Genomic DNA, 18,942 nt, shown 5'->3' on the forward strand with positions numbered 1-18,942 from the left:
GTGTAATGGGTAAAGAGAAAGGAGGAGAGCAAAACAGAAAGCAATCTGTCATTCAAAACCCAGCAGATTTGAAGGCATTACTATTAAAATTGCAAGATTCTGTTAGCCTCAATTATCTACCTCTATGTTCACCTATTTATGATTTGGGGAATAAAGTTTTATGAGATAGGTATACATACATATACATACATATCATTCAGCATTGGTAAGAAAAGAACTATGTTGCCATAGCTTTGGAATTAGATAACACACACATCCATACTGTATCTATGACTCATATTTCCAATAGTATATACATTGTGGTACGTGATGGTGGTTTTTTTTTTAATGATTTGGCAGCGATTTTGAAGCAAACCACAGGTGGGTTCCTACCGGTTCGGACCAGTTCGGCAGACTAGGTAGTAACTTGGCAGCCTGGATCGCTGGAACCATCAGCGACCCAGGCCTGCCACACCCCTGAACTGGTTCTCCTACAGCAGCGCCATCTTGAACAATTTTCATTGCAGAAATGTATTTTTTCCCTTTTTTTTTTAGCATTTTGTACATGCACAGACATTTTTAGATGAAAATGCGCACGAACAATTTTTTTTGTGCACTGAACTGGCAGTAATACCAGCAGCAACCCACCCCTGAAGCAAACCCTTTTTATTTGTAACCTTTCAGTATTGTACCAAATTAGGAGAAATGTTAATTAAAACAGGAGACCTTTACTTGGCTGGTACTCGTTGCTCCTGATGATTAGGCGCTCTTCTCAGTTTTAACACAGGAGATACACTTGCCAGTACTGTGAATTTAAACATCTGATCTTTGAAAGACATGTTGCAACAAGCTGCTTAGAGATTTCTGTATTTAGGTAAAACTGCATAGAGCACAGAGGTGTGAATGTTGTGGCTACATTCAGATAATGATTTAAATCATAGAAGTAGAGCTTTTACTCACATTGAGTAAAATGTATAGTAAAGAAAATTGCATTAACTTCACATTAAAATCACCCACTTTGTCCTTCATGTCAATGTCTTTTATCTCCTATGTCTTAAATAGACAAGCAGTTGAGGGTGGGGTGGGTATCTAGCTGGTCATTTTTGTGCCTCTGTTGCTTTGCAAAGGATTTTGTTCACCATCTTTTTACATTTAAGGCATTAGTTAAGTATTTATCCTTTTTAGTTCTTTTGAAAAGGCTTATTACAGTGCAGCACAAAATTCATTAATATTAATAAAGGCATTTGCCTTTATCGTTCCTTGTTACTAAGACACCAGCCCTGTCGAAATGGATGCTGGCCTTTTGGGTAATACTTTCAATCATTTATCTACGTACTGGCTAGTAGAATTTCAAAAGCTCTGCTGAAAAATATTCAGCCTATTATAATATAAGTCAAGAGTCTTAAGCAATGTAGTTTTGTATTAAATTTCATTATGCAAAATAAGCATGCAGAAAGCTGGCACTTTTTAACGGGAACAAAAAACAAAAGAAAAAAAATGAAAGGAAATACAAATATTCATCTCTAGCCAGCATATTAATGTATTAAGAAACAAAAAGATAATGAGTTGGCAGAAAGGAAAGAATCTATTTAATTCACCACTATGACTTGCTTTGAGGATAAGTTACAATCTGATTCTTTTTTGAACATACTAGTTTTGTTTATAAAATATGTATTTTGAAATTACTATTTCTAATTTCCAAAGCATATTAGAATCTTTTTCTTATATCCCATAAAAGTACTTTCAGAAGCTTGGCATGTTTTCATGTGCATACTTATTTTTATGAAACCTTGCAAATGAAACAAAATAACGTTCAATATTCTGACATGGGTCATCTTAAATTTAATGATAATGCCTATTAACATTATCTTGGTGTACCTATCATTCCCTACATTGTGAACATAAAACTGAAATGCTTTCTTAAGTAGGATTTTGAGTTAAATTACTGCATCAATTGGCCTGCTGAATTTATATTAAATATTCCTGGGAGTACTTGATGCACTAGCTTGCATAAGATACTATTTCCATGGAAAATGGCAAACATTAATAAAGTAATAACTCTGCAGCAACCCTTTTCATATGAATGCCTCAACACATAGGCACACTATCACTGTGGAGTATGAATTTCCATGGCAATTGTCTTCACTTAAAAAGGGGGTGGTTTTAAACAATAAATGAATTATGGGAAGAAGACGCTGCCCAAGCAGCATCATAACAGAATAACAGAGTTTGAAGGGACCTTATACCATTTCAGACAAACTTTTTTTTAAAATTTCCAATGTTGGAGCACCCACAACTTCTGAAGGCAAACTGTTCCACTGTCAGGAAATTTCTCCTTAGTTCTAGGTTGGTTCTCTCCTTGATTATTTTCCATCCATTGCTTCTTGGACAAGAAGCCATGGGTGGTGTTTTGGAGAATAGATAGCAGTCGGTTAAAATATCATGATATCAAGAGGCATCTTTGCATTTTAAGTAAACAGGGAGAAGTCTGTTAAAGACGGTCTCTGTGTAGCAAGTGGCATTTAATTCTTCAACTTTGAGAGAAAACCCTTCAAGATAGAGCAGGTCACGAAACTGACTTCACTAAAATTACTAGAACTCTTTTTATTGAGTCGGGCTGTCTTAAACCTTGAAAGCCTCCCAGGTTTCTTCTTTCCTCCCTTTTATATCAAAGAGAGTAAAAAGAGGGCAATTTTAAGTCTCTCATTCTTGTTTTCTCTGGCTGAGTTTATGTTTTGCTGTGCTGGTTGTGTATTTTCTCCAAGGTTCTCTTTTTGCTTCTCTATAACGAAGGAGTGCAAAATCAAGTGTTATCTGCCTCAGAAATGGGGACAACTGATTTTGACAGACTAATAAGGACTGACTTATTTGACTCTGATTCCTGGTGTGATTTACCTAGTACAAGAAGCCATTCAGTGGCTATTTTCAAGTTGCAGAAGTTAGCATTTTTTTACAAGTAGCAATATAACTAAGATTCTGTTGTGTTTAGTGTATATGTGGGTTGGTTTGATTTATGTCTTGTTTTTCTTTTTCAGTAGCTACTCAAGATGTATCTTGCAAAGTTTAACAAAACCCTAAATAAGAACCGAATATTTATAAACAAAAAAAAGAGATTAAAATAAACACCAAAATATCCCCTCCCTAATGATAAAAACCTGGACCTCTGACTGGAAGTAGGACATCTTTAAAAAGGCCTCTCTTGCAGATCTTAAAAGAATATTATAATGAGATAGATGGTCCCATACGCAAATCTTCAGTCATTTAGGGATTTAAAGATCAGTATCGAAACTTAAACTATATCCGGTAAGAAATCGATAGCTTTATTTATGTGTTGTTGCAGATAAAGAAACTTGAAGAGTTTCTTTCTGTTAAGCAATTGCTCACATTTTTAATTCATAAAAAAGGTATTTGTGTTTGTTTGTGTACTCCATGTAGGAGGTGTTTGAGAAAAAATTCATAACAAAATATGACTCTAGGAGTCTAGAGCAATGTAAACAAAAACCGTTCCAAACTATAAGAACAAAACAGGGATTTTACATACCAGGCTTCCCAGGACAAGCACATTATGCCAGTATAGTTTATCTATATCTATGTTAGTGGCTATGTATGGTAAGTTGTACAAGTAGTCCTTGACCTATGACCCCAATTGAGCCCAAAATTTGTGTTGCTAAGTGAGACATTTGTTAAGTGAATTTCCCCCCATTTTACAACCTTTCTTGCCACATTTGTTAAGTTAGGAACATGGTTGTTAAGTGAATCTGGCTTCCCCATTGACTTTACTTGTCAAAAGGACACAAAAGGGAATTATGTGACCCCAGGACACTGAAACTGTCATACATATGAGTCAGTTGCCAAACATCTGAATGTGACCAGGGGATGCTACAATGGTCATAAGTGTGAAAAAGTCATTTTTTCAATGCTGTTGTAACTTTGAACGGTCATAAAATGGACTGTTGTAAGCCGAGGACCACCTGTAGTAGCTAACAACAATACCATACTGTTTTGTTATTTAACATATTTATATTCTTCCTTGTCTTATCCGCCCCAATGCCTGCCTCTCCATGTGTTTGTTCTCACCAACCCTGTAAAACAGCTTAGGCTAGCTGTGAGCTTCCCGGCTGAACAAGGATTGCAACTTTGTCCTCCCTTTTCTATTCTGACTGGCTCTTTAACATACCAGAGGACCTATTTAGTGTGTTAAATCTCCCTGTCTGTCTCCTGGAGATAATCCTTACTCAAGGGATCAGGCATTTACCTGTTTGCCAACCCTGATTAATTTAAAAACAGTATAATTGAGGGGGAAATGCCAAGTGCATTGATACTTTGTTGTTTCTAGAATAAGTAAACTTTGCTGTTCTTTGTTCTTCCTTCTCCCATCCTTTGGTTTATATTTCTTTGCTCATAGTATGTAATGCCTGGACACCACATGTTGCTGTTCTTGGGACAGCTTCCAACTGTTCCCCGCACTCTACTGCTGTGTGATGCATTTTATTATTATGACTATTGTTATGGTTATTATTAGTCACCAGTTTTTGGCTTGGGAGTCACTCCTGATGATTAAGGCAATTGCTGAAGCTTGGAGTATTATAGAAAAATTAATTAGGGTTGATCTCTGTCAGTCTACTGACAAACTATCCTAAAGGAAAAGTCCAGGAGAAATGTAGGTTCTTTTCAGGTAAATTGGATGTCCTCTATTCTGCCTAGGACAAGAGCTGGCAACTTGCAGGTTCATCTTCACCACTACAGGTAGTCCTCGACTTACAACCATTCATTTAGGGACCGTTTGAAGTTACAGGAGGGCCTTCTCTGTGGCTGCTCCGACCCTCTGGAACGAACTCCCCGTGGAGATTCGTACCCTCTCCACCCTCCAGGCCTTCCGCATAGCCCTTAAAACCTGGCTGTTCCGACAGGCCTGGGGCTAACGACTCGTTGCCCCACTCGAATGGTATGACTGTTGTGCTTTTAACTGTGTATGGTTTTATGTTTTTTTGTTATTTGTTTGTATTTCCCCTCCCTTGAGTTGTGAGCCGCCCTGAGTCCCCTCAGGGAAAAGGGCGGCATATAAAAAAATTAAAACAAAAACAAAAACAATGGCACTCAAAAAAGTGGCGTATGGCTCTTTTTCACAGTTATGACCGTTACAGCATTCCTTTGTCATGTGATCAAATTTCATGATTCATATTTATGACAGATGCAGTGTCCTGGGGTCATGTGATAACCTTTTGTGACCTGCAAAGCAAAATCAATGGGGAAGCCTGCTTCTCTTAACAACCTTGTTACTAAATTAATGACTGCAATGGTTCACTTAACAACTGTGGCAAGAAAGGTTGTAAAATTGGACAAAACTCACTTAACAACTGTCACTTAGCAACAAAAATTTTGGGCTCCGTTGTGGTCATAAGTCAAGGACTACCTTGTATTGCCTGGCTGAGAATCATGATCAGAGGGAGCAAGGAAGGGACCACAGCAGTCCAGCTGTGGCATATTGTTAAAGCCACACCAGTGGTGAGATTGAGCTAGTTGGCACCTATTCGGGAGAACCGGCTGTTAACTTTCTAAGCAGTTTGGAGAACTGGTTGTTGGAAGAAATCACATTTTGTTTTTTCCCCTACTTTACAGGGCTAATCCTGTAAGGAAGGCAGGAAGGAAGCATTCTGGTGTTGTTTCTAGCCTAATCTTTATTGCCCTGCTTACAGAAACTGCCTCTCCGGTTAACCCTTATTACATTGTAACAGCTAAGGCGAAGCACCCATCGACATGAGTGACGTTGAGTTGGCCAGGCCCACCCAGTCACATGACCACTGAGCCCCACCTACCCAGCTGGTCATTAGAGCAGAGAACTGGTTGTTAAATTAGTTGAATCCCACCACTGCACCCATTTCGGAATCACACCTTTGGCCCTCATGGCAGGCCTGTCAAAGGATGTCAGGCTCCATTTTATCTGGGTACCTTTGTCTGGGTAACATTGACAAAAGATGGTTGCCTGAAGATAAAATCTAAAGATTAAATTACATTAAATAATCAGAACTTGGTAGCATTCTACGAGTTCTGAAAGAAATGCCTCTTACTGTAATTTCGATAGTTCTTTCTTTCCTAGATCCCTAGATCTCTGCTTTCTTATCATTTTTGTGCTTGTTTGTATAGAGTCAGTGCATTTTCTTCAGACAGAGTTTCTACCTTCTTTGTCCTAGATAATTAAAATAATTAGAATGTTCAGAAGCACAGAGATGTCTCCTATGTGCAAGTGATGTAAATAGTACCACCTAGTGATAATTTCTACACAATACAGGAATTATATCCCAAGATATTAGAAATAGTGGCATTTTGGAAACAGCAGCCAGGAATATATACCGTATATCATGACCCATATGCAGGTGAAATCATCCTTTGTCATCGTGGTATTGATCAAGAAGGAAGGGGGGTAAATAATAATAATTTATTTTTTTAAAAATTATCCTTTCAGAGCACAATAAACCATAAAATATTCTAAATCATTGTGACAAGGTTAACATAGTGTAAGGCACACCTTGACAACTAAGGCACATTGCTGTAACTTTGGTTTTTTAATAAGCCATAATACTTGGACTTATACAAATGTAAATCACAGTCAAAGTATATTATCCATAGTATGTGCAAGTCTATAACCTGTTCTGCATAATTGTTAAAATAACAAATGGCTTAGTGTACCATTCAGTTCCATACATTGATTGGCCTCCGTTTCCATAATAGTCTTTTTGAAATTGTCAGGATTTGAACTCAAGTACAGGTAGTCCTTGACTTACAACCATTTATTTGGTGCCCATTTGAAGTTACAACAGCTCTGAAAAAAGTGATTTATGACCATTTTTCACACTAATGACACTATTGTATCCCCATGGCCATATGATCAAAATTCATATGCTTGGCAATAGTTTCATATTTATGACGGTTGTTGTTTCCTGGGATCATCTTTTGCGACCTTCTGACAAAGTCAACGGGAAAGCCACATTCAGTTTACAACTGTGTTACAAACTTAACAACTTAGCAAATGAAATTTGGGACACAATTGTGGTTATAAGTTGAGGATTACCTGTATACGTGGTTCAAACGTGGTCCTTAAGAATGTAAAAAGAACCCTACTGGATTAGTAAATTCTATCTTAATCCAGCAACCTGTTTCCAACAGTGTCCAAATAGTTATCTTCTGACAGTCTACAAGAAAGAAAATTAGCACATAAAGCAACAGTATTTTTCCAAAAACGTTCTTATTAGTGGAAGAAATATTACATAGACATAGAATATAGAATAACAGAGTTGGAAGGGATCTTGGAAGTCTTCTAGTCCAATCCCCTGCTTAGGCAGGAGACCCTACACCACTTCAGACAAATGGTTATCCAACTTCTTCTTAAAAACTTCCAGTGTTGAAGCATTCACAACTCCTGGAGGCAAGTTGTTCCACTGATTAATTGTTCTAATTGTCAGGAAATTTCTCCTTAGTTTTAGGTTGCTTCTGTCCTTGGTTAGTTTCCATCCATTGCTTCTTGTCCTGCCTTCAAGTGCTTTGGAGAATAGGTTGACACCCTCTTCTTTATGGCATCCCCTCAAATATTGGAACACTGCTACCTTGCCTCCTCTAGTCCTTATTTTCATTAGGCTTCACATACCCAATTCCTGTAACCGTTCTTCATGACTTTTCTTTGTAACACTTGCCACACTTACCAAGCAATAGGTTGACCATTATGGATTACATTTGTATTAACGTTAACGTATTTTAAACTTGCTTTACACTTATTAGCAAGAGGGAATATAGGAATACTTTAAAAACCAGAGCGAGTTTGTATTTTTTTTGGACATCTAACGGTGGTCTAGATTTTCACAGCCCCAATCTGGTAGCCTGAATTGAAAGTTAATTTGCTTTTAGAATTCATATTTAGTTTCACAATACTTTTTCACAGAACTTAGCAGCCTTATAATGCCAGCTTTACTCCAGTGGCTTGAAGCTGATGGCTGCTGATTTTGCGGAAATCTATAGAAGAACCCAGATTCAAAAACCCCAAAACCAGAAATATCTCAAGAGGAGCGTGTGTTTTTCTGGGACCTTTTCAAGTGTTGCTTTTTTCCTCCTTCAGGACATTTATTCAGAACAGCTGGGGATCAACCGTGTAACCTGTCCACAGTGTCGAGTGCCTTTCCAATGGTCAGCCACCCAGTCTTTGGTCTACAAACAGCCAGCTCAGGGCATACAGAATTTGGTGGCTTGGGGTCACTTGGTACACCCATAGCCTTAGCAGCGCACCCCCAGCTAACAACTTTTCCAGGTAAACAAGTCTATGTGTTCAAAAAAATCTTCCATTTAAAAAAAAAATGCTTGAAGATGCAGCTACAAATGTTCCTTCAAAGTAAAGGGGCATGGATTTTATATTTTGCATACTAAAGATAAATGGTCAGCCTTTTTTCTAGTAAGGTCCAGATTCTACCACATCAGGAATATCCCTAGTATTATATACATTGATCTGAGAATACACCTTTGATCTTTGGGAGACTTACTCATGAGTAAATACAGTTGAGACAGTTGCGTTGCATGGTTAGAAAGAGAATAGTAATGCATGCTGGCTGGTTCTAGGTTGTTTTTGCTTTATTCTACTCATGTTCCCATCACTTGTTTATTTGTTTGTTTGTTTGTTTGTTTATTTATGTTTCTAATCTACTTGTAACAAAAATTATCTAGGTAGGTTATGATTTGCTTTGGCGCTAATCTGAAAATATTGTCAACATCCTAAATCAGACATCTCTAGGCATGTTTTTAAAAAAACTGAATAGAAGTAAGTCACCTGTTGTTTTATAAAAGACCTTTCTGTACATTTGGTTTACATATTTCTAACTCAAATCTATTTGAACTTTTGTGGAATGAAAAATATCTGATCAGCCTCCAAGTGCTGAGAATCGAAATCTGGCTTTTCTAGCTAAACATGAATTGAGTTGGACACTTTATTTGGAAAACAGACCTGGTTATTGAAGTCTTAAAATACTTATTTTCCAGAAACTGTATGATGTATGATTATTTTGTAAGGCTACAATCCTATGTACACATCACAAAATAAATCATGTTGGAAACCTATTTCTGAGTAAGCATGTGCTAGCTTGCACTATGAGTCTGCAATTTTACGCAACTTGGTTGGGAATAAGTTCTACTGGATTATTATAATTGGTGATTATGATGGTACAGCTTTAATTTAGGGCTCTCAAAGGTAGGCATGTTTGCATCTTTCAGATTATAATTAAGAGACTGAGAATCTTAATTTTTAAAAAGGAAAGGGGGAAAAAAGTCTGCAGTTTTGTGCACACTTGTTCTGAACTAAGTAAATTCCATTGAATTCAATGATACTTTAGCATACCTAAGATTTATCATAAAAGTTCTACTCATCTATCAGAATTGTAGCACAGCATGTGGCTATATAATTGCAAAACTATGTTTTATTTGCACTTGATGTGTCTGTATTTGGATAACAAAACTTTTTTGCAATAACCTGTTTTTAAAATATATATTTGCCGTACACTTAGTTATGTGGCAGATGTGACTTAGTTTTAAGAGTGTAGTTTGCAAATCAAGTGGACATAGTGTTTAAGACTTCTGGATTTTTAAAATCTATCTTAAATTAAAATCTGAAGGGTAATTTGTGGTACATATTTAATGCATCATTTAACTATATCGAAATGGGCTATAAAGCACATTCTGTTGTTGACCAGAATAAAAATTAATTTAGACTGTTTCTTTTCTATCTGTCAAGATACATCTAAGGTCACGAATGGAAAATCTGTGGTTTATGGGTTGAAAGTGTCATGTATAAATTCCGTAAATCAGCGATGGCGAACCTTTTTTGGCTCGCGTGCCATAAGTGGGAGGAGCGCAGGGAGGGTCGTGTGCAGGTGTGCCGCACCCATAATGCAATGTGCAACACACCCCCCAGTGTGCATGTGCGCACTACAGGTGCTCCCCCCCCATTTTTTGCATGCTTTTTCGCCCTCCCCAGACTCCAGAGCCTGGGGAGGGAGAAAACAGCCTCCCCTGCCCCCCGTAAGCCCTCCGGAGGCTTCAGGGACCTTCAGGAGGACTTCCGGTTTGCTCGGAGGGTCATTTTGAGTGCTCCGAAGGCTTCAGGGACCTTCAGGAGGCTTCCCTGAAGCCTCCGGAGCACTTAAAACAACCCTCCAAGCAAACCGGAAGTCCATTCCCGAACCTCCGGTTTGCCCATAGGGCATGTTTTTTGCGCTCTGGAGGCTTCAGGGAAGCTCATGAAGCCTCCGGAGGCCCTCCAGGGGGTCGGTGAGGCTCTTTTCGCCCTCCCCAGGCTCCTATAAAGCCTCTGGAGCCTGGGGAGGGCGAAAAATGGCTTTAAAAAAGGGTGAACTCAGCTGGCCAGCACGCACATGCATGCTGGCCAGCTGACAGTGCAGCGCCTCGCGTGCCCTGACAAATGGCTCTGCGTGCCACCTGTGGCACGCATGCCATAGGTTTGCCATCCCGGCCCTAAGTGATACGTGTGCTTTAAAAAGGCACATCATTTCCCAAGCAATGGCTTAATTCTTTTCCCATGCAGGGATCCCTTCCTCAATCTACTACTGCTAAGACAAATGGGAAAAGGGTGGCTTACCCCATTTTCTCAGGGCTTCCAAAAAGAATTGCACTGTCAATGTTATCTTAATACTAATTACTCTATGAAAGGCATTTTTGAGTGGATTTTGGCAAAGAATTAGAACATCAGAATATTCTTTATTGACCAACTATAATTGGTCACACAAGGAATTTTTGTCTCCAGTGCATAATCTCTCAATGGACATACAAACAACAAAGTAATATAATCAGAAGATACCACTAGTAAAAAGCAAAAGGAATGGGAATGGGGCAACTTTGCCACAGCCAACTTGCTATGGCCACTGCACCATGGCCAATTTGCTGCGGCATAATTTAATATTTCTGTTTTAACTATTTAAAATAAATAAGATTTATTTTAATTTTTGCCATTCACATTTCATTCTGTCCCTCCTTTTGCATCCTTTCTTTAATGATTCTATTCCACCATTTCTTTGATATTAGTGTAACTCTTGTCCCACAGCAAGTTGTCCTGTGGCGAGATGGCCGTGGCAAGCTGTCCTGCAGCAAGTTGGCCGTGGCAAGTTGTCCCTGGCGAATAGCCGTAGCGAGTTGGCCACGGCGAGTTGGCCGTGGCGAATTGTAATAGACCCAAAGGAATCCCCACTCCATTCCCAGAAGCAGTCACAATGGCTGGGTGAGTGTGTGAAAGTGGACCGGCCACCACCTATTATATTGTGTTATCTCCACGTGCTTGTCTAATTTAGTTAGGCACTCTTTCCAGAGTAGATTGGACCTTCATCTACATCTTTGGTCGACTTTTGTGGCATGCTATGTAGTAAATGTTTCGTGGCTCTTGGCAAGTCTCATAACTCCTCACTGAAAGTGAATGTGTGCTATGGTTGTATATGGCAAGTAGCACCACAAGTAGGTCGGATATCTAATTCTCATTCCTCTGGCGCAGAAACAGATTGAGAATTTTGATGTAAACTGAAAGATATCCTATTGGAATAAACAGAGTGAGTATGGACTCCTTAAACATGTAGTTGTTCTGCGATCTCAAAATGCTGCAGTATTGAGGAAACTATCACCCTAAATCAAATTTCTTGCTCTGCTGAATGATAGGTCCAACTCAAGTATTTATCTTCTTCATGTATTCATTTATACTTCTAAACCATATAAGTGAATACTTTCACATGACATCTAACATTCCCTTACTTTTTCTTTAATTTATTGACATGCTTGAGCTTTCAAAATAATGATGCATGTTACAAAGCCAGTTTTCTACCTAATCATCAGGTATTTCATTACCATAAACCATCTCTTCTTTTGAAAGTTTTTTTTTTAAAAAAACAGCCCTTCTTTCATGATGTGTGACAAATGGTTTGAAATTTATGTTCAAAAGCAATGATATAAATGAGGTGCAAATTAATTCCATGAACTTACCTAAGGTGGCTGGAGTCTAGCTTCATAGTGGCATAAGGATGGGCAGATTGCTTGTTGTTGGCAAAATTTCTGCCTTAGCTCATTGATGAACTTGATGTAATGCACCTTAGGAAGCCCTCCTGCAGAGCAGCGGGAGAGGGAAATGGCTTTAAAGCAGGATTACATCAACATTTTGAGTGGCATCACCTATACATTTGCCTAAGTCTTTTTTTTTTTTTAAAGCATTAGCTTCTCCTGTTTTTCTCCTTTCCCTTCTGGAAAGCATATGTGATGGAATGAGATAATTTTATCTGCCTCAATTATTCTCAAAGTATTTTAGTGCTTTCTGTATTTTCCTTAATCCAGTGAGTTGAGAGAGATGAAAGGCTGTGCGGCTCCTTTTAAAAAAGATGTTTTGGAACACTGAGAAGGACACACAAAGCACCTTTTTTCCCAGGTTGTTAAAATATCTATGTCTTTTTTCTTTTCTCCCATGGCTTCTCAGGCATTTGGACACGCTGCGGCTTCACTCCCATATTCTCCTTGAGTGTTTGCCTAGTTTTAATAGTTCTTCCATTCGCTCTACAAGCTTGTTCCAAATTATGTTCGAGACATGCTAATGAACTCCACTGAATAGCACTATGAGAAGACAAATGGCTTAGAATACTTTGCTTTACATTGTTTTCATTTTTTGGTAATCAATTTAATATTGACAGCCAGAAAGGCAGTTCAAGTTGTAGTTTTATTTATAATGTTTTTCTCTTTCCAGAAAAAAGCCCCATAATTGTTTAATCTAGTGTTTATACATTTCAATATTTTGTAACCTATGTCAGTTTGAGCAGTATGATTTTCACACTTGCTTATTATAGTTTGCCTAATATCAACTCCTATGATTTTCTTTAGATTTTTATAATGCATTTATTCTGGTATAGTATTAAGCAATAACCAATTTCTTATTCTGCTAACTCTTTTTAAAAATGCAAACACATTCTTTATTGCTGCCTTTTGTTACTGAGGAACAATTATTTTCTAAGCTACTATTCTGGGATTACAATGGTGTTTAATTCTTTGTTCCATATCAGGCAATTTAGGCCATTCATTCCAAAGCCAAGAAGGAGGTTTAAAAAATGGTGGTGTGTGGGTAGGCTCATTATATAGTTTATCTCCACATGGTTTGTAACACTGTGGAGGGGGGAGAAAAAAATGGCACATTAAATTTATGGAATTGATCAAACCCATGAAAGATCTGTTCTGTGCCACAATAAAGACAGCAACTATAGTATCATAGGTCTTTGTATTTGAGTAATATTATAAATTGTAGGGACATGGTGGCTCAGTGGCTAAGGCGCTGAGCTTGTCTATTAGAAAGGTCAGCAGTTTGGCAGTTCGAATCCCTAGTGCCATGTAACGGATTGAGCTCCTATTACCTGTCCCAACTTCTGCCAACCTAGCAGTTTGAAAGTATGTAAAAGTGCAAGTAGAAAAAATAGGAACCACCTTTGGTGGGAAGGTAAAAGTGTTCTGTGTGCCTTTGGTGTTTAGACATGTCGGCCACATGACCATGGAGACGTTTTCGGACAACGCTAGCTCTTCAGCTTTGAAACGGAAATGAGCACTGCCCCCTAGAGTCGGGAATGACTAGCACATATATGCGAGGGGAATCTTTACCTTTAAGAAATTGTCTTTGGGATTCAACAGTTAGGTAGTGTTTGTCAATTTTCATTAAGATGCAGAAATCATCTTCAGATCATTTGCATGTAGAACATAAGCAGCAAGTGGAATCCAGGGAGTGGGCTAACCTCACGTTTCATAAGATAAATTTGCTGTTCAGAAAATGTCTTCTGGTTTAATCAGTGGGTTGTGATTTGGCTTTGGCGGTACTGATTAGCTTATTAGTTGGTAGTAGAAGGAGCAAAAGGACCAGCTCACTTCATCCGAGAGTCATCCCATGTTATTGATTTAATCAGTGGTTACTCTTGCCATATGTAGTAAAGATTATAATATTGTGCAGTTTTGTTTCATCTCTAAGGGACAAATTCTATTATCCACATAAGGCATATGAAGAGTAATAAACACAATTTTACACAGGGGAATAAATAATCTGGGCTAAAACACCATCTGTTTTACATGGTCCAGAGTGTATCCTTACTCTGAATGGTATGGCTTCCCTGCTTTGAAACAGGGAGCTTTGCCAGTCCTTCTGCTATGATAAGTAGAAGTGCTTTCTTCAATATTCAGAACTATAAAATGGGACATTGAGCACTAATGTCCTTTGATCAAAGTATTAGAGCTTGATTCTTTTTCAAAAGAAATTCTACTGCCATCTTTTTAAGGGTGGAAAGTATTAACCCCTCTCTAAAGCATTGACATTCACAATCCCATCCAAGCCTGGCTTGTTCAAATCCTCAATTTGTACTTGCAGAATATATTAATGTCAAGAAAAAAAGAAGACCAGCTGGGGTGCTACAGTATCCAATTTTTAACTTCATTGAAACAAGAGTATAAATTGTATACTCTTGCAATATAAATTGAAACTGTATTTTCTTGTGTTCAGTTGCGGTCATTACAACTCTAGTATCACTTGATTTTGAATCACACCCAGAGGTTGTGTAGTTTCTCAGAATACCTAGACACCGATATGGCAGTTGCTTATCAATCTTATTTCAATATCTTGTAGCACTTGAAACAAATCCTAAATCATACCCTCATACATACTCATATTCATACCCTCCCTAGACGGACGCAGTGGCCCTATTGCTAAGACAATCAGAAAGGTTGGCAGTTCGTATCCCTATTGCCATGTAAGGGAATGAGCTCCCGTTACTTGCATGTAAAAATGCAAGTAGAAAAATAGGAACCACATTTGGTGGGAATGTAACAGCGTTCTGTGTGCCTTCAGTGTTTAGTCATACCAGCTACATGACCACAGAGACGTCTTTCGACAGTGCTGGCTCTTCGTCTTTGAAATGGAGATGAGCACCGTCCCCTAGAATCAGGAACGACTAGCTCATATTTGCGAGAGGAACCTTTACCTTTACCCTCCCTACAGCACTTTAAAAAAGATGTCAATTCCTACATCTTTGAGATGTTTTCTGCAGTCAATAATTTCTGCCTTTTGCATGTTGAGACCAATCTTGTTGCTAATTCTTTTCTTTATTTTCAGTTTAGTAGATGTTGCACATAATTGTAATAATTACATTTTTCCCCGTTTTATTTGCAAAATGTTGAGCCTCAGATGTAAAGTACTTCTGAGTGGTAGGCCAACATATTTGATTGATGAAAGATATGTTCAAATTAAATGTAAAGATATGGTGTTAAGATTAGGAAATTAAAGGGGCATATTTAAATTTCAAAACACTAAAGAAAGGTGTAGCCTGATATAGATTTTAAGTGCAGGAGTTCTGTTATTTAACAGTATTAACTTGTACATGTTTGAGATCTGTATATGAATATGTAACCACAAGTACACACAAAATCCAAAAGCGGAATAAATAATGTGACTTTCATTTTCATTTTCTTTGCAATATGCAGAATGGTGGCGGAATGCAGATGTGCACTCCCGTACTGGCACTACATTTTTCCCACCACTACTTGGAATCTCTCCTCTGTTTGCCCCTCCTGCCCAAAATCATGACTCTACTGCATTCCATACAAGGACCCCAGGAAAAAATGCACGAGGAAGTTTGGAGAAAGGTAAGCTCTGAATAAGACATGCCCACAGCATCCTCTCTAGGACTGGAAGGGGTGAGTGTGTGTGCATGCATAAAAGTATAGAGATATTTTATATTTCACTTGGATTCCCAATTCAACTCAAATGTGTGCATAGATCTACAATAAATGGGAATTTTAATATTCTGAGTTTGAATACATCTTAGGAATAATCAGTTTTCATCACAGTCACAGACCAGCATTATAAATAAAAGCATTAAAAACAATCAAAATAGAAACAGACAAAATAATATATATAATTAGTGGTTAAATGACAAATAAAAGCATTAAAAACAATCAAAATAAAAGCAGACAAAATAATATATTATAATTAGTGGTTAATTACCAGTGGGAAGTTAGTCTGCCTAATTTTGCATACAGTATAACAAAGTTTGCCACATTCAAAGAAACTACTGTATACTGATCTGATAGCAGTAGTTGTACATAAAAGATATCAATATTTCAATATTTCCTGGTTATTTTATTAGGTGAGGTATTACAACGTGAGTCTGTGAATCCTTAGCAAAGGTAGAGTATAGCAGTACATGGGCTGCAGTTTCAATGACCTTGTCCACTTAGAAATAAATTTCAGCTCAGAGAAGAATAGAAAAACTGAAAAACAAGGATTTTCTTCCTCCTTGGTGAGAGGCAGTAATCTGTCCTCTTCACATAAAAAAATTAATTATATACTTATGAATTAATGTCTACAATTATTCTTATCTATCACAGTCATTTTATTGGAATTTGTGCTTTTCAAAGTGATATTTATATGGAAAATAGGGTAATTGGTTCTAGTTCAATGGAATTAAATAATTTGATATGTTTATTAATGAATATAACAGTAAAAGATTAAAAGACTACATGGTGTTTCCCGAAAAATAAGACAGGGTCTTATTTTCTTTTGACCCCCAAAATAAGTACTTAGTCTTATTTTCAGGATGAGGTCTTATTATTTTTGAGGTGCAGGAGGTGGTTAGCCGGGTCACCTCATGGCTGCTGCTGGGCTGCAATATTTTCAGGGAGGGCTTATTTTCCAGAGAGAACTTAGTTTAGCACTTGCGCTCAAAAGCCTGATTGGGCTTATTATCCCTGGAGGTCTTATTTTCGTGGAAACAGGGTACTAAAACTTTTTTTTTTTTTATCAAAGTCCCAGATTAGCAATAGAATGTAAAATAAAGCCAAAAGTATCTAACCATCATTCCCTTATCTTCTAGATCAGGGGTTTCAAACTCAAAGCCCGGGGCCTGGATTTGGCCCACAGGGTAGTTTAGTTTAGTTTAGTTTTATTAAACTTGTATGCCGCCCTATTCCCCGAGGGGACTCAGGGCGGCTAACAAACTAAATAGGGAAAGGGGAAGTACAAAAAACAAGAAGACAAGACAAATACAAAAAACAAATTAAAAACTCGGCAACAGCCGCAACAATTCGAATGGGGCTGGGAACTCATCAGCCCCAGGCCTGCCGGAACAGCCAGGTTTTAACGGCTTTGCAGAAAGCCTGAAGGGTGGCGAGGGTCCGAATCTCCACGGGGAGATCGTTCCAGAGGGCCGGAGCAGCCATAGAGAAGGCCCTCCCCCGGGGGGTCGACAGTCGACACTGGCTAGTTGATGGAATCCGGAGGAGGCCTAATCTGTGGGATCTAATTGGTTGTAGGGAGGTAATTGGCAGAAGGCGGTCTCTCAGGTACTAGATCTGGCCCACAGGACCGTCCTGGAAACAGTGAAAGACCAGCCTGTGGTGCTTCTGCCAGAGAAAACGGACTCCCAAGCACCGTTTTTGACTGCCACAGCCTCCTGCAATCCTCTGTTAATGAAAAAGCTCTTGAACTCCGTTTTCACTGGCAGAGGGTTGCAGGAGGCTGTGGCAGCCGAAAACGTAGCTTATGAGCCTGTTTTCCCTGGCAGAGTGCTTGGGCTGCCACAGGGCCTCCGACAGGAGTGACGTCGAACTGGCCACACCCACCTGGCCATGCCCACCCTGGCCCCCTGAGTTCAAACACAACCCTGATGCGACCCAAATAGTTTGACACCCCTGATCTAGATAAATAGATCTTATAAATTGTAAACTAAATCATCAGATGAACACAGGACAAGCTGGAAGACAAAGCATACCTGCTATCATCTGTAGCCTGCTATAGTTTTTCAAAATGAACCTCTTTTTTGAGATTTCCTTGAACAGAACTTTCCTTTTTTCCATTTTGCATACACAATAATTGGTATTCAAAATCCCAATACCAAATGCACTATCATTAACCTCAACCACTTGCTTGCTAGTCTTGCCCTAATTGTATTTTGGCTTGCATTGAATGGTATGGAACAGGTACTTGGAATTAACATATATAAATTGTGCTAAGTTAAATACATTGGATATTGGATATAAGTTTATTTATAGGCCGCCCTTTTCCCTGAGGGGACTCAGGGCAGCTAACAACTTATAGGGAGGGGATACAAACAATAACATATAACATAACACATAATTAAAAAGTAAACAACATTCATTCAACATTCGGGTGGGGGCAGATCAAGTCTTTACCCCCAGGCCTGGCGGGATAGCCAGCTCTTGAGGGCTGCACGGAAGGTCTGAAGGGTGGTGAGGGTACGAATCTCCACGGGGAGATCGTTCCAGAGGGTCGGAGCTGCCACTGAAAAGGCTCTCCTCCGCGTAGTGGCCAGCCGGCACTGGCTGGCAGATGGCACTCGGAGGAAGCCTAATCTATGAGATCTAATCGGTCTCGAGGAGGTAATCGGCAGGAGGCGGTCTCTCAAGTACCCAGATCAACTACCATGAAGGGCTTTATAGGTGGTAAGAAGCACCTTGAAGCGCACACGGAGATCAACAGGTAGCCAGCGCAGCTCGCGGAGGATAGGTGTTATGTGGGTGAACCGAGGTGCACCCACAATCACTCGCGCGGCCGCATTCTGGACTAGCTGAAGTCGCCGGATGCTCTTCAAGGGCAGCCCCATGTAGAGCACATTGCAGTATTCCAGCCTAGAGGTCACGAGGGCGCGAGTGACTGTTGTGAGGGCCTCCCGATTCAGGTAGGGTCGCAACTGGCGCACCAGGCGAACCTGGGCGAATGCCCCCCTGGTCACAGCCGACAGGTGGTGATCAAAGGTCAGCTGTGGGTCCAGGAGGACTCCCAAGTTGCGAACCCTGTCTGAGGGGTGTAGAATTTGGCCCCCCAGCCTGAGTGGTGGAACGCTAACCAAATTATTGGGAGGGAAACACAACAGCCACTCGGTCTTTTCCGGGTTGAGTACA

The 18,942-nt window shown here is 39.2% G+C and overlaps 1 protein-coding gene across 25 annotated transcripts in view; it reads left to right on the forward strand.

Moving 5' to 3' along the window:
- Nucleotides 1-18,942, forward strand: part of BAZ2B (bromodomain adjacent to zinc finger domain 2B) — a 244,363-nt gene that overhangs the window by 144,075 nt on the left and 81,346 nt on the right. For 17 of the 25 annotated variants that reach the window (XM_087710070.1, XM_087710002.1, XM_087710091.1 and 14 more), the window contains 3 exons: nt 8,087-8,275; nt 11,072-11,245; nt 15,505-15,666. In XM_087710070.1, the coding sequence (XP_087566196.1) occupies nt 8,087-8,275; nt 11,072-11,245; nt 15,505-15,666 (525 nt within the window). The remainder of the gene's footprint in view (nt 1-8,086; nt 8,276-11,071; nt 11,246-15,504; nt 15,667-18,942) is intronic. The other 8 variants (XM_087710102.1, XM_087710107.1, XM_087710111.1 and 5 more) reach the window with 2 other exon arrangements.

The sequence above is a fragment of the Thamnophis sirtalis genome, unplaced genomic scaffold, assembly GCF_051295495.1.
Source record: "Thamnophis sirtalis isolate CommonGarterSnake01/CBP01778 unplaced genomic scaffold, rThaSir2_p1.2 scaffold_1, whole genome shotgun sequence".
NCBI lineage: Eukaryota > Metazoa > Chordata > Lepidosauria > Squamata > Natricidae > Thamnophis > Thamnophis sirtalis.